Source organism: Papilio xuthus, unplaced genomic scaffold, assembly GCF_000836235.2.
Source record: "Papilio xuthus unplaced genomic scaffold, Pxut_1.1 DF826923.1, whole genome shotgun sequence".
In the NCBI taxonomy this organism is placed as follows: domain Eukaryota; kingdom Metazoa; phylum Arthropoda; class Insecta; order Lepidoptera; family Papilionidae; genus Papilio; species Papilio xuthus.
This window is the reverse complement of record NW_013531726.1, coordinates 2,656,658-2,671,598: the sequence shown is the minus strand read 5'-3', so window position 1 is coordinate 2,671,598 and position 14,941 is coordinate 2,656,658. Positions and strand designations below refer to the sequence as shown.

At 30.7% G+C, this 14,941-nt stretch overlaps 1 protein-coding gene across 1 annotated transcript; it reads left to right on the top strand.

Moving 5' to 3' along the window:
* On the top strand, positions 1–14,631 carry LOC106122490 (uncharacterized). Its single transcript, XM_013318473.1, has 4 exons — positions 1–296; positions 2,595–2,765; positions 10,611–10,721; positions 13,326–14,631. Exons 1-4 carry the CDS (start codon positions 230–232, stop codon positions 13,553–13,555), a joined length of 579 nt encoding a protein of 192 aa, XP_013173927.1. The 5' UTR covers positions 1–229; the 3' UTR covers positions 13,556–14,631.
* Positions 14,632–14,941: the final 310 nt, after the last annotated feature.

Genomic DNA, 14,941 nt, shown 5'->3' with positions numbered 1-14,941 from the left:
TACGCGGAGTGAGCATTGCGCGGACGGCTGTCCCCGAAAGCGCACGCAAGTACCGTTCTTACACAATTTATGAAGCGAATGTGAGACGTCGCGGTTCCATAAGTCACAGTTTTTAAACCAGTTTAGAGGAGCCGTAGTTTAATCGATGTTCCTTATAATTTATTCTGACGTGTAGTTTTATCGTGTATCAAGATATGTTGGTGAATTTATTTAGTAGAACATAATAATCATGATGAACGGATTAAAAGCGATTTTTAGATTTTTGGTGCTCATCATCACGTGTTTGACCTTCACTGGTAAGATAACTTGATAAAAATATCGTATGAGAAACTAATGTGTAAACTATTAAATATAATATGTTATTCATTGGTAAAATAAAAAAATATTTGAATAAGCTTACGATGACCTTACCAAGTATTAGTTTTGTTTCTTGTAAATACATATTACGCAAGATGACCTCATAGTTAAGGGGATAATACTCAAGTTGTAGATTGTATGACTTTAAGCTGTCTAATATTTTAAGCTTTTCAAAATATAAGAGGTACTGATTTTGTTTGAACCATTGCTTAAGTTGTTTTATGTTAAGTTAAATTTTGTTAAGTTTATTTGCGGTTTGCAACTGTGTTTAAAAGACCTAAATTTTGTGGCAGGCAAAGACCACGTTCCACTTAAAAATGTTAAACTTAGATAACTTGTAATTTAATTTTAGCATTTTTATTAGGACCTTTAACATAAAACTTTAGTTAAAAAAATTTACATACCAAAAGTGCAGTGCAATTTTCCGTTAATTGTGCAGTATAGGGCCTTAGGCCGACATTTACGTAAATCTAACGCAAGTGACTAAATATCCTTTGAATCTAATCTGTATTTGGTTAAACAGTTTTTAGAAATTTAGGCATAAAAAATCTATTCAAATTAATGTCTGTCATTTGAAACTCAGTCATAAATAAATGCACGATGCGTGTAAGGACTGTCGAAGGCAGTTTCGCTTGATTAAGTTGGGACTAAGGTTATAATAGTGTTAACCTTTGTAATACATAAATACATAGATATGTAAGGAAAAGTATTGCAAATAAAACATGAACTATCACTTTGTAGTATTCGTATATCACATTATTAACTTTGATGTGAAGAACATCTCACTGGAAAACACATCTTTGGAGGGATAAAAAAAAATGGTGAATCAAAATTAAATATCCTAGTTTTTCCAAATCTTTAGGTGAAGTATATTTGATTATATTACGAGGGAGTACAGGAGTCGGGAGTTCTTTATTGTTATCACAGTGTTACTTAATTTTCGCCGACTTTAAAACATAATTCATATCGCTTTACAAGTTATTATCAACTGCGTTCCAAAAGCGATGTCCCATTTCATAATCCGAGATCTGATAACATGCCTATTGTTACAGATCTTTTGTTTTTAACTGGGCTATTACTATTACGAAGAAAATAAAATATTGTGTTTTTTTTAGAATTGCCAGTTTATGTAGATTTGATCAAAGATTTGCATTACCTCACGTTGCTGTTTAATTGTTTCACAAATATAAATGTAAACGCACGAACACTTATTAAAATCATCAGATGCCAATTTTCATAAAAATTAGTTGAATATCTAGGTTTATAAAAGTCCTATTAGTTATAATTTTAATAAGAATTTGTGACGGTATCTTTTAAGATTTTATGCACATTCGTTACATTAAGTAGAGTTTCTTATAAGTTAAAATATTTGAAAACGTTAGTATCATATTTAGAATTTTAGTTGCAAAATTTAGATGATCTTAATGTGGTGATTACTTTAAGAATGTGATTTTTTGTGAGTAGTTGACGGTCTTTGATTGCGTGATGTAGCAACCACTGTCACTGTATGGACGGTTCATGTACATACATGTATTTAATTGACTGATCTTTCTTGCTACACTTATATGTAATGGCATTAAAACCACTCCTAAGTAGTCATATCCAGCAACAACTCTTGGAATAGGTAGCTTACATCATGATTACAGTACATTCGCCTTTAAGATTTGTCAACCAAAGGTTCATTGTCGAATCCGGTGACAAGTAACAAAGCTGGTAAGCTGCTATTAACCAAACATACATATATTATTATAATAAATCGTTATTTCTCTTACTTACTACATTTAAAGCAGTAATACCGCATCATATTTTTATACATTTGACGAAATGATTGATGAATTGTCTAACCTTGTGGTGTCTGTATGTGTTGCAAAATTATGCTACCCACAAAAGTTGATTGGTTGAGTTTTCGTTTCCAAATCATCTTGTGTATTACAAAAATTATGTTTACTTGTTCATTTAAGCAAATATACTCAGTACTGTAGCTAATAATTTCGTCGATTTTAATAAAATTATCCTTCGTCAGTAGGTTTCGATCTCTTGACCCTCCTTAAGCAAATTGGAGTTGTTGTTTCTATTCCTTCTCGTATCCTAGGAGCACGACTTTGTGTATGAATAATATTTATAATATTAAAATTAAGAACAAATTTCGTTCAGCATGAGATCAGCGCAGTAAGAATCGTAGGTAGTTCGGACCCATTTATTTATCAATTGTTTAATAGAATTTTCCTTTATTTTAGGCGGTTTAGAAGAAGGCAGTCGAGTGAAGCGGGTACGAGCTGAGAGTTCAGGCGTGCGGGACCCGGCACAGGCGCTCGATGCCCCGGAGCCCGACACTGTTGTTCCCGCGCCACCATCATTCCTCATACCCTCAGTCAAAGAATATTTGGAACTTGGCATGGCTATACCCGGTAAGTAATCCTATATTTAAAATGCGAATGTAAATAATCTGACGCTTTATTATATCAGGATATGTGAGAGAAAATTATACATATACTTAAGTCTTACATAATTTAAGTTGGATGGTTGCCAAAATTCTAGGTATTGTAAATTTCTTAACTATAAGTTTTTACACGCGATCTTAGTCTAAATGTACATGTTATTCGATTCTGGATCTAACGATAATAAGGTAGACTTTAAACCAAATGTCGAAAGTATGTTACTATAGAATTATGAATCAAAGGTCGGTTTTCATTGAAATGTAAACAAATTTTGTAAAGAGTAATATTAATGCAGTCAATATACGTAATCACATGATTCACTTGCAATATTTTATTCAAATATGCACTCGATTTCAATGACTTCTTGTGTAAGACGCTACGAGCATTGTAAATTAAAAATCAGAGTGCGACTCGTGCTCTTATTTAGAAAAGTCATTAGAAAATGGTAATGAAATTTGTAGTACATGTTAATGCAATCTTGCTTTATTGATCTAATTACCCAGGACAATAACAAAGTATTATTAAAAAGACTATGTTGGATGAGTTTTTTGTAATGAACCTTAATATAAGAATGAGTCATGGTATCGTCATTGTATTTTTATATCCATGATTCGTGACCGAGGAGCGTCTCTTAATCGACTTAAGTATAGGTATAAGTGAACTTAATGATTGTATTTAATAGCGTATTCAGTGCGTGAACTCAGAATTTAGATGATTAGTCATTCTGTCGACAGTTCGCACTCACGTTACGGGAGTCCAAAATGAACTCATGCGAAAATCCTTTTTAACGCTCAAACGAAGTGAACGTATAGCGATAAAAGCCGAATATTTTTAACATTTTAAAATAAACCTAAAATGGTGTCTTGTATGATGAATATGAACTTAATAAATAAGTTCCCTTTAATCTCTTCTCCATAACCTAAACCACATTTCAAAAGGCAGATCGCCTTTTACCGGTATTAAAAAAATATGTCCTTAAAACAGATTTATATAAAACATTGTATTTGATACAATTCCATTTAGCTCAGGTAAATATTTAAAAAATAAAAACAAAAAGTCTGTGATATGTAACACAAGGCATCAATGAAGTACACTTATATACAGAATGGGTTGTGGGTATCTTCAGGCCACACCTTCAAGGTGAATCCATGGTGTCGTGCTCAGTACGGCCTCGCTCTCTCGGGTTTTGTTTGACTTCTTAATTCTGTTAACAATCACTCATTATGACTTCGTTGGTAATCATTGCGCTTCACGTAACCCGGACAAAACCGATAGGCCGTTTAAGCAATAACTCACTGGAATAAATATAGCGGAATTAATATTGCGCCTGTTTTTGTGTTATTTTCCATATCGCTTACTTCAAAATATTACGCAAAATGTGTTAAATTAACGGTGGATTTTTTTGATGATAAAACTTCAAACACACGACTATCTCATAAACTTAAAGTTATTTGTTATTAATTCGAAAGATGTGCAATTATAGTTGAGATGCATCAGCAATACATGCAGAAAAGATACGACTCCAAGATACACTATTTCTAGCTATAAAACCTTTTTACATTAAAAAGCTTTTTTATGTTCTGTTTAACAAAACACAAGTAACGGTAATGCATTGTAACATAATTATTAATCATTAACGAAATATTATATTCGCACTTCATTTGTTAGCAAAAAGCGGTTTAGAAACCGGCAAGTACTTTGTTAGTAATATTTACAATGACTTTGCAACTGGCCACGGCTATGTGGGTCGTGTGTGCAACGTACGAAATATATATGCCGAATCATATGAACGGTCAAACAAGTTGGAGTTCAGAATGCACACATTTAATTTTAAGATTTTAGCTTTCGTAAGAGAAAATTTACGTTGCAAGGACGATTAGAATGTTGTAACCTGTGGTGTTACTTTACGATTAAAAAAAACGTTTTTATCTTTTCATTAAACAATAATTATACTAAAAAGGATACCTTTTTTCCTGTTCTATAGCTTACTATCAAAATTTGAATGTTTGCAATGGGACTTGGATATCTGATAACCTTAGTTACACTTTTTTATGGCTTGACATTCACAGGTAAAGGTTGAAGCGAAGGCAGACGAGTAAACATTAGAAAAAAAAATCTAGACTACCGTGATACTGCTCTTGCCATTATATCGAATCAATAAAAGCTAATAGATACTTAAATTAATTAAAACCTTTAGGAATAAATTAACCAAATATATTACAGTGTTCTTTTATTGTAGTCGTTAACTTTTAATACAACTTGCATTGAAAACAAGCTATTTCATATTTTATTAAATAAAAATACTGGATTTATCGACCGGATGAACAGGTTCCAAAGAGTTTCTTCATCCCAAGTTTACAGATAAAAGAATAATAAGAGGATTAAGCATAAACCCTAAAACCGGAATTCTCAAATAATATAAACCTGTTTACGTCAAGACTAGACGTTAAGGATCCTAAGAGCTTTGTGGCCAGCACCTTTTTTTCTTAAAGATATATGCCTTCATAGTTATTTTTTAAAAGTTTTCATGTAAACAGTGTTGTGCAACATGTGTACTTGTGTTCTTGAACAAGGTTACACAGGCGTATAATTTGTTCAAAGAAATTAGCACGACAATAATAATTGTTTCCTGCAATGTAATTTTGTCAGTCCACTGACAATGGTGGGGAGGTCGTAAGACAATCGACTAGGCGGAGCGACTTGTGATCATGTTTGTATGAAAATTTGAATTTCATATTATACATTTAAGCAATGCAACACTCGAGTTGATATGTTAAGTTAATGAAGCAGTTTGGGCAACGCACGTTAATGCATTTGCGGTTGTCTTACTGCATGTTTTAAACGTCTTAATTTATTGCATTAAAGTAATTTCGTGCTTGCTTAAATTTGCTTGCTAATTACTCATTAACAACAGCATTGCATTAATTCGCATTATTTTCCTTGGATAATTATTTTAAATGCCTCGTTAATTAATATTAAAGTCAGATTATACCTAATAATAAACATCCATCCATACATCTAAACATTTGCATTTATAACATTAGTAAGATACCAAACTATAATCGGATTATCAATTAAATTAAAGAAATAATTTTATTTGGCGTCGGCGCCAACAAAGATGTTCCAGAATACAAAAACAAGATTCCATTATCATAATTAATCTATTCGTGTTATAAACAGAATGGCCTTTTGCAGATCCAGTCGGGCGAGTTTTAAACGAAGATGTAACATAAAACTACGTATAATTAGGATGTTCACTTCGTTATACTTTGAGCCTTCACAAGATCCACTCGATCCATCCTTTTTATTTTATCGTATGTGCCCTTGAGACTGACTTCATTTAGGGATCGAATGTATCGAAATTTTAAATTATGAACACACAAGTGGTTAGTTAATAATAATTTAAATTCATATAATAATTCATAGGATAGGCAAACTTTTATGTTTTTAGTAATTGTAAAAATTAATAAAATTCTAAAACTAGATTCGGCATTTATAACATTCTTTTATTTTGTTATCAACAAATTGTATTTTTAAAAAGAAAAAAAATATCAATTTATCGACACCCGGCATAAAATATCAATGCCACGAGATGGCACAAATAAAAATATAATTAAATAAACTGTAGCTTCTAAAGTTTTTTTAGACATACCAAAAATAAAAGCATTTATTAAATGTTAAGTAAACTCTGACCAAAGATATACTCGTAAAACGGATATAAGTAGTTTGCGGTGAAACTTTTAGATGACTTAAAAAAAAAGATTTACAGTATTTTACAGTGCTCTATGTAAATGGTACAGAAATGTTTATCATACCAATTCATATCTTCTCATCATCATTGCCAATGTTGATAAATATTGGGGTAAAGTCACAGGTAAAGTCAAATTATTACATAAACGTGTCAATGTTGACCTTGTTCGGTTCTGTCCTCTGCGACCTTATGCTTGCCTGGCTCGTATTTATTACTTTATCTTTCGTACTTCGGTGATGAGGTCCAAAATTATAATTATTCTTAATTAAATGTATATTATGTTGCCAGCAATATTAATTAAATGTTAATAGACTCACGATAGGTATATTTTTGTTGTATATTTAGTGTAGGTAACAATAACTAACTTTTTAAATTTTATCTGTTTGTTACTTGGGGGACAGTGCTTACAAACATACCTTAAGAATTTTCTAATATCTCAAGCATTTGCCTTAATTTTAAAACATTAGCAACACAAATAACTGTCTCTAAGGAACTTTAAGAGCCATTGTTGTAAAGGTTTTCGTTCGTCGTTTCGTAAAAGGAACTTTTTCATATTGCAACAAATTGTAATAAATTGCTTTTTGATTTTCTTGTACCCAATACGATCATAGATAGTATCCAAATTCTCTCATTGCCAAATACATGCACAGTCATTCATTACTCAAATGACATGAGAGAACGCAAATCAATTACTATTGTGAAACCTTCGCTTTGAGGCGTTTAATTAATTTTGAATTTAAGCAATTCAATGTTTGTTCTCTGCGTTACTTAGTTTTTGGTTAGATGACGTTAGATTACGTTATATCAATTTTAATAGGCTTAGTTGGTACTTCTTATATCCTTTGCTATAGTCATTGTTAGCCACTATGGTCTACATCTATGGCAAATTTTAGTGAGACGCATGCAACCGTTCTGGATATACCTTCCAATAAACATCAATCCAACCATCTAAGGATAAGAAGTAAGAACTATTATAACAATACGTCATTGTATTATATTTCGGAGTTACATTTTAGAAACAACAGTTTAGTTGAAAATTCTAAAATCCTAGTGCCCTTTCCTTCGATTTAAATGAGAATGCTATTTGACATTTCCAAGCAGTAGGTCATTGAAATGTAAGACCGCACTACCGTATTGCAAGAGTCGCTTCAGGGAACGTTACAATTATCGTTACGCGATTCGTTATCTGGCTAACTGACCGAACATTTTGACTTGTTGAAAGGGAACTAAGTTTAAAGGTTACTGAGATTACTTTCTTTTTTCCAATTCACACTTTAGAGTACTTTAGGTACAGCCTCTTTTTAAAACAAAAGTTATAATTATTGTTAACTAAAACTCTGCAATCTTAACCGCTTTAAAAGATTTCCTTGATAAGCATTTAATAATACATGCCATTAATTTCATGATGATGGTTTTTAATTGCGATGATAGAGATTTTAATCTTAAATTTAAGAAACAAGTTTATCGTAATTTACAAAATGTTTATTTGTTCTTTAATAAATGTAGACAATATATCTGTATTTTTAATGAATCTTTTATCATCTTTAGAAACTCTATGATGATTACGGATACTCTATTTTATATTTACATAATAGTGTAAAGTTGTAATAACATACGGTAAATTACAATTATGTTTATTTACAAATTATTTACTAGTTGTAAATAAACATAATTGTACTTACAACTTAGTTACTAAAAATATTGTAATTTTAGACACATGAAACAAGTAATATCTAGTGAATTAAGACGATCATAGTTCGTGATCGTGCGCCGGCTATTTCAATTCGTGTTCCAATAATTGCTTTGTGCCAGTGAAAGTGGTTGCCGGCGGGTGACTTTCGTTATCATAGATCCATTGCCGGGATGAGCGAGACTAAAGCGCACGTTACGAGTGAGCATTACTTGGTGCTCATAGCATCACAGCATAGCTTGGTGAGAAGTCAATATCTTTGGAAATGCTTTGGAAACATTTACAATACAATAATTTCAGTTTTTTTTAATGATAATCAAATTGGAATCGCTTAATACAGAATTTAGATATTATGATTGTTGGTTAATACTTATATACTTTATATTATATAAAACATGACATATCACAAGTAATATTTATAGCAGTTAATCAAAAATGTCATTAAAAAGGTTAAACTGATTGATTGTTAACGATTTTTAACTGTTACAAAAAGTTCGATAAGATAAGTTAGAAACAATGGGTGTCCAAATTTAATAAATGCGTCTCAACAGCTTCACAAGTAGAATGACTGGGAACCTTATAACAATAAAGCTAGTGTTACGTTGGCACTAGCTATTGTTAGAAACCGAAAGGTTATCGATTACGATGTAGGTAGTAGCTTCAAGAAGTCGAAATATTGTAATCTGTTACGCTAAGATTACAGGCTTTATTAACGCCTACGATTCTTTAAAGTTTAATAGAACATTTTTAAAGAAACGTGAAATTGTTCTCTTATAACCATAACATTTTTAAAATTAAGTATCTTTTTGAATGATGACCTTGCTATAATTACGTAAAATTAATATATCAACCGGAAAATAAGATGTCCTTCAAAACACAATATTACATCCGCTTTAGTTCCGTCTATTTGTACCGTGTTACATACTTTATATTTATCACCAATAGTATAATATGAGCACATTCTTTGTCATGTTTAGCGCTATTGTGTCAATGCCTGTTAGCGAGCACTGAACTAAATTTACGTGTCTTTTACAAATACAGTCACTTCATTATAGTTTCCTAGCTTAAATACATCGATATGTGTATTTAATATTGTACCCCAACAATATTTAAATATGTTTTAATTGATTTGATATTTATACATATGTCAAGAATAGCTGAATGTATTTACTGATAAATATAATTATTTCGGTTTTAAAAGCTTTTTAATATTCACGATTACAAAGATTATCGAAAGTAAGTTAGTTCTCACCTGAAAGAATCTTCCATATAAAAGACATCAACGCATTATCTTTTACATTTTGTTTAGAACATGAAAACTTTATTGACATATGAAAATTTATTTGATGCATTTTAAGTAAATTAGGCTCTACTTCGATTTGTTTACAAGTTAGGATGATATCGTTCACACTAATATTAATAAATCATATAATATGTATCTATTTTGTTGAAGGTTAACACCTTAAACCTTGCTTTATTTCACTGCAAAATCGTGAAAGAGCAGGTTTTTGAAATGTTAATTGCAATTTTATACATATGTAAATACAAAGCAGAATATACTTTTATTTACGATTTAATTATGTTTTGCGTGGCGCGATGATCATAGCGAAATATAGATTGCTACGAAGATAAAATCTTGAAATATTATAAGGTTCTCTATTTCACTACTGATATGGCCCCAATGGGGCATATTAATGCATGGCAATTATTATTGTGTATTGCAACTTAGGTATCGGATTATTGTAAACAAGCCCATTTAAAGTCTAAGAATTACCTACAAAACAGGCATATTTGGTAATTATTATATTAAATTATATGTCATTTTATATGAAGGTCTGAAGGTGTCTGAGGTTAAGTTCTTTTGTATTTTCCCTAGAAGTTGTTTTGAAGACATGACAAATGATGCATATTTTTGTCTCAGCGGTCAAATGATGATATACTCGTATTACGATAAAGATAGTTACTTACAGTTGAACTTTAGTTTAGAGTGGAGACTATTCAACCAATAAGTTAACATAATTATGGATTATTTACTGTAAGAAAAACAATGCTTCGAAATATGAACCCGCTAAAATACATTACAATTTTTTACATTTAACTATAATTTTACATCTTATATATAAAATTCTCGTATCACAATTTTCCTTCCCATACTCCTCCGAAACGGCTTGACCGATTCTCATAAAATTTTGTGAACATATTGAGTTGGTCTGAGAATCGGCCAACATCTATTTTTAATCCCGCGCAAACGGAGTCGCGGGCGACAGCTAGTAATTTATAAAAATGTAAAATTATAGTTGAATGTAAAAAAGACAAAATATGGTCATAGCTAAGACAAAAACATTATTAATACTGATTTTGTGTTACATTTCAGGAAAACCAGGGACGGATTATCCAATTCTCGGCGCAGTGCCTTACACAAATTTCTACTGCGACGAGCAGTCCTACCCCGGCTTCTTCGCTGACATGGAAACCCGCTGCCAAGGTAAAACATAAAACAACAATATTAATATTCAAAACATGTTTGACCGCATCTTTATTTTGTAAGATTTCAATGTGTTTTATGTTAGCTTTTGTAATTTCAATGCGAAAAAAAAACATTTATCTTTAATGTACTAGTTAGATTAACCTTTGCACGATAAAACGGGCATATCCGCCAATATCTTTTTATAGAATTTTCATCATAACATTTGTCAAATAAAAAAAAAAAACTAAAACATTATAACTTCCTAATGAATCACCGTTTAGGCGATGAGTGTATCACGTTAGATAGATAAATCATGTGAATCATTACTTCCAGATTCAATTATAGAAACTAATAATACTAAACGTGTATGAATATGAAGGCAATTAAATTATATGCGTAGAAATGCAGTAAGTATTGTTGAAAACTTTATTGTGAACAATCAGATGATACTTGCATATATCATTCGTAATTATTTACATAGCAATAAACGTAGTTTCCAAATTATGTACCACTGCAGAAACTTTTGTCTTTTGTTTATTATCTCTATTTGTTCAAAGAGAATAAGAGAGATATCAATATCTTTTGCACTATAAGAGCATCTGCGATCATGTGGATATGGTGTTACAAGTCAGGTCTTGCTGCGAGCAAAACTCACGGAACCTCCTTGACATTAAACAATCACACATATATATTTATGTTATATTGCATTTACTAACGATGTTGAAATATTTACATTCAGTTGCGGAATTATTATCAAAATTAACGAAATCAGGATTTGTAAGAGAATAAAATGTTTTGTAATTCGCAATGTGCTAAATTTTAATTACTTATAATTTTACTTAAAATTCAAAGAAACATCCGAATATTAGTGAATATGTTCAACATTTGTACATTAAATATATGATTTACTCACCGTGTCTTTGCCTAGCTTGCATTCCATATGTTGGTGGAGTCAGCTTTTTTAATTCATTCGTAATATATGCTTACTAAAGAGTTTATAAGAAAACCGCCTAAATGCAAGAGACATAATTAAATATATTATTTTTGTCTTTTTATGTTATTATAATTTCTTATCATAAAATGGTCATTCCAGAAAAATATGATTATGTTCAATATATCATTAAGTATCTGTCAATTCATATAAGTTGTATAAATTGTGCACGTTCTAGATTTCCGCTCAATTTGATGAAGGAATTTTAATTTAGTATGTCGATAGATTAATAATTTAAATCAATATTGATAGTTGATTGATTGCATATTCATCACGTTCGATGGGCCTGTGGCCATCAAATATAATGAATACATACATGCTATTAAATAACATCATGCCCTTTGATGCATGCACTATTTTACAAGGACGTGATTTAGAATAAAGCTTTGGTTCTATAAACAGTTAGAAGAAGTTATCCTATTACTACCTTTGGACTTATGTATAAGTAGGTAGTAAGAGTAGGTGATTTGAGGGAAACGAACCTTTTAGTAAATGATCCTTTGAAAAAGCCCGAATCCTAGTCCTCGCACTCGGAAGTTAATTTGAGCGGAGAAGGGACTTGTATTTTGCCACATTTTACTATGAAAGGAAATATATAAACATCTAAGGTTAGTTTAAAAAAAGTTGATATCTAAAATGAAAAGGTAATATTAATTTTGACCTTCCGTAACATTAGATGCTCATAGTTCGGCCTTCCAATGATCTAAGGTTAACTAATTATAAATAATACTGACCCGGAAGACGATTAGTTGAGTCAATAAAAAAATGTCGATCATTCGTGAGATCCTGCTCTTTTCAACCAGTTTCGTTTACGGTTACGAAATTGATCTTCTTTATTCTTTTATGAATATTTTGTCTAAATTTTTGGCAAGTTTTTGTTAACTCGACAATGGTATCGTGACCAGGAAGAAGGATGAGGATCATTATTTATTTTTATTGAAATGTTAGTACAATTAGCTTATAGTTACTTTATTGTTTTTTCTTTGCCTATAATGTTAGAGGAAGATTGGAGTAGCTATGGATAGATTATGTGAAAGAGAATATGCGTAAGAAGGAAATGATTTCAAATATACATGATATTGAACTATACATTGTATGTAAGAGTATTAGATACTCTGTCGGCCCTCTAAAAGAGGCTGACAATTGTATTGTCTTTTGGCGAATTTAAATCAGTTAAAGTTTTAAAAAATCGAATTGTTTTTTTAACATTGACTCGTTTTACTAAATACAAAAGCTGAGTGTTTCATCATAACGTAATGAAATAAAGTATTTTAACAAAGAAACTTATTACATTTCGTAATTTATCTTCCGCTTGTTAATTACTTATTGTTACAATTTATAATTAAAGTACCTTGTAGCAATAAAAATATTTTTATTGGTTATATAATTAACACTGATTTATATTAGAGATAAACTAAATGACTACTTCTTAAGCCTCTTCCTCTTCTCATAAAATCGAATACTTTGTATTACATTAACTACAAAAGTACTATCATTGTTTTTAGATTTTTGAAATAAATTCATTATTTCCTAATAAATCATTTCCTTTATTTATCTTGTTTAAATTATGTTATACTAGACATATTCTATGATTTTCTTTAATAATAATTACGAACATTTTTTGTTTCCAGCGTGGCACTACTGTGATATCGACGGTCGCCAAGCTTCGTTCCTCTGCCCCAATGGCACTGTGTTCTCGCAGGCCGTGGCCTCCTGCGACTGGTGGTTCAACGTCCGGTGCGCGCTCTCCCCTGCTCTGTACCCACTCAACGCAAGACTATACCGACGAAAGAGGAAACAATCCCGTCCCAAACCTCATAGAATAATTGACAAGAAATTAGTCGATGAGATTTTCTTGTAAATATTTGTAAGTTAGATTAAGTTTTTATTGATTTGGAAATTTTCTGTCTTATGTTAAATATTGGTCATTTTTGAAACTGTAAAATAAATGCCCAAGAATATTCCTCATTAAATTAATCTAAATAGAAAATGCCTACAAAAAAGTTGCTTTCTTAGTGACTTGCTAAATTACAAGTACTTGAATAATTTCTGACATATATTTGTGTTTAAACGTTCCACAACTTATATAGCTAACCGTTGGTTTCTGAGACTAAAACCTCTGTATAGAACATATAATCATCACTGTCTTTCACCTTTGACAAAACAGAGATAGCAGTATATGTTTTAAACAGGGATTTCGGTCTCAGAAACCCGCGGCAATTTTGTTTCCTAAAAACCTGTTAAAAATATTTTGTTTGGTCATCTTTTTTGCAGCCGCAAAAGTGTGTATTAATATATTATATAATATGTATTTGATAATAGAAATAGGGATAATTGTAATTTAAACATTTCGTTTAGTTACTACAAGATAAACAATGTGATATATTTGTCTATATCAATAACATAAATTTACTGCTAAGTTCATCAATAGTTTTCTAAGTTATAAGTAAGTATAGTTGTCTTAATATAAGGGAAAAATTACAGTGCATTTTCCATTGGGCGTTAACAACTCAAACTGAAAACAATTTTTGTACAATGATTTTACTTATTTTGATATTTTATAACATAATTTCTCAAAGTACATTTAAACACTTATATTATTTCTAATTATGGATACAAAAAGAATCATACATTCCGTACGCTTGGTACCAAATATTTTAACGAAATGACAAATAAATCAGCGCCAAGAATATATTATAAATCAGCGCCTTCATAAAAACTGAATAACATGACAAAACAAACTGAAATGAACACAAACAGCATTATATGCAAAGAAATTGTAAACATGTGATACTTGTCATTACTGTTTCAATTCGTGGAAATTAATGTGTTTGAAGTAAGATATTTGTGTTAATTATTCTATTAAGAATATTGATGGATAAGCTAAGATAATAGTTGATAGTGTTGCGTAGTATTAAAATAAAAAAATATGTTGTAGTAATGTGTTTTTTTTGCTAAACAAAAATGATTAGCCCTAATTCATTGCTTCCAACTTTTATCTTCTAAAGTCTTGTAAAAATCCTTATATAATACAAAAATCACACAAAAAACAAAATTAATAATTGTTGTACAGTTGGTTATCAAAATATTGGTGACATACTTTTTGGGCATTTAAATCCTAGACAAGGGTTCAATCGCCAAAAGAAGTAAAAACGCCTGGTTAAAAATTTAATACACTAACTTTTAAAGATATTTGCGATGTATAAAATTTTTCCTTACCTTTAAACATTGTAGCAGAGCTTAGCAA

Excerpts from the sequence above, each read along its gene's own strand:
- LOC106122490 (XM_013318473.1), top strand. The coding sequence starts at position 230 with ATGATGAACGGATTAAAAGCGATTTTTAGATTTTTGGTGCTCATCATC. Across the intron at positions 297-2,594 it reads CACGTGTTTGACCTTCACTG|GCGGTTTAGAAGAAGGCAGT; the intron begins GTAAGATAACTT and ends CCTTTATTTTAG. Across the intron at positions 2,766-10,610 it reads ACTTGGCATGGCTATACCCG|GAAAACCAGGGACGGATTAT; the intron begins GTAAGTAATCCT and ends GTTACATTTCAG.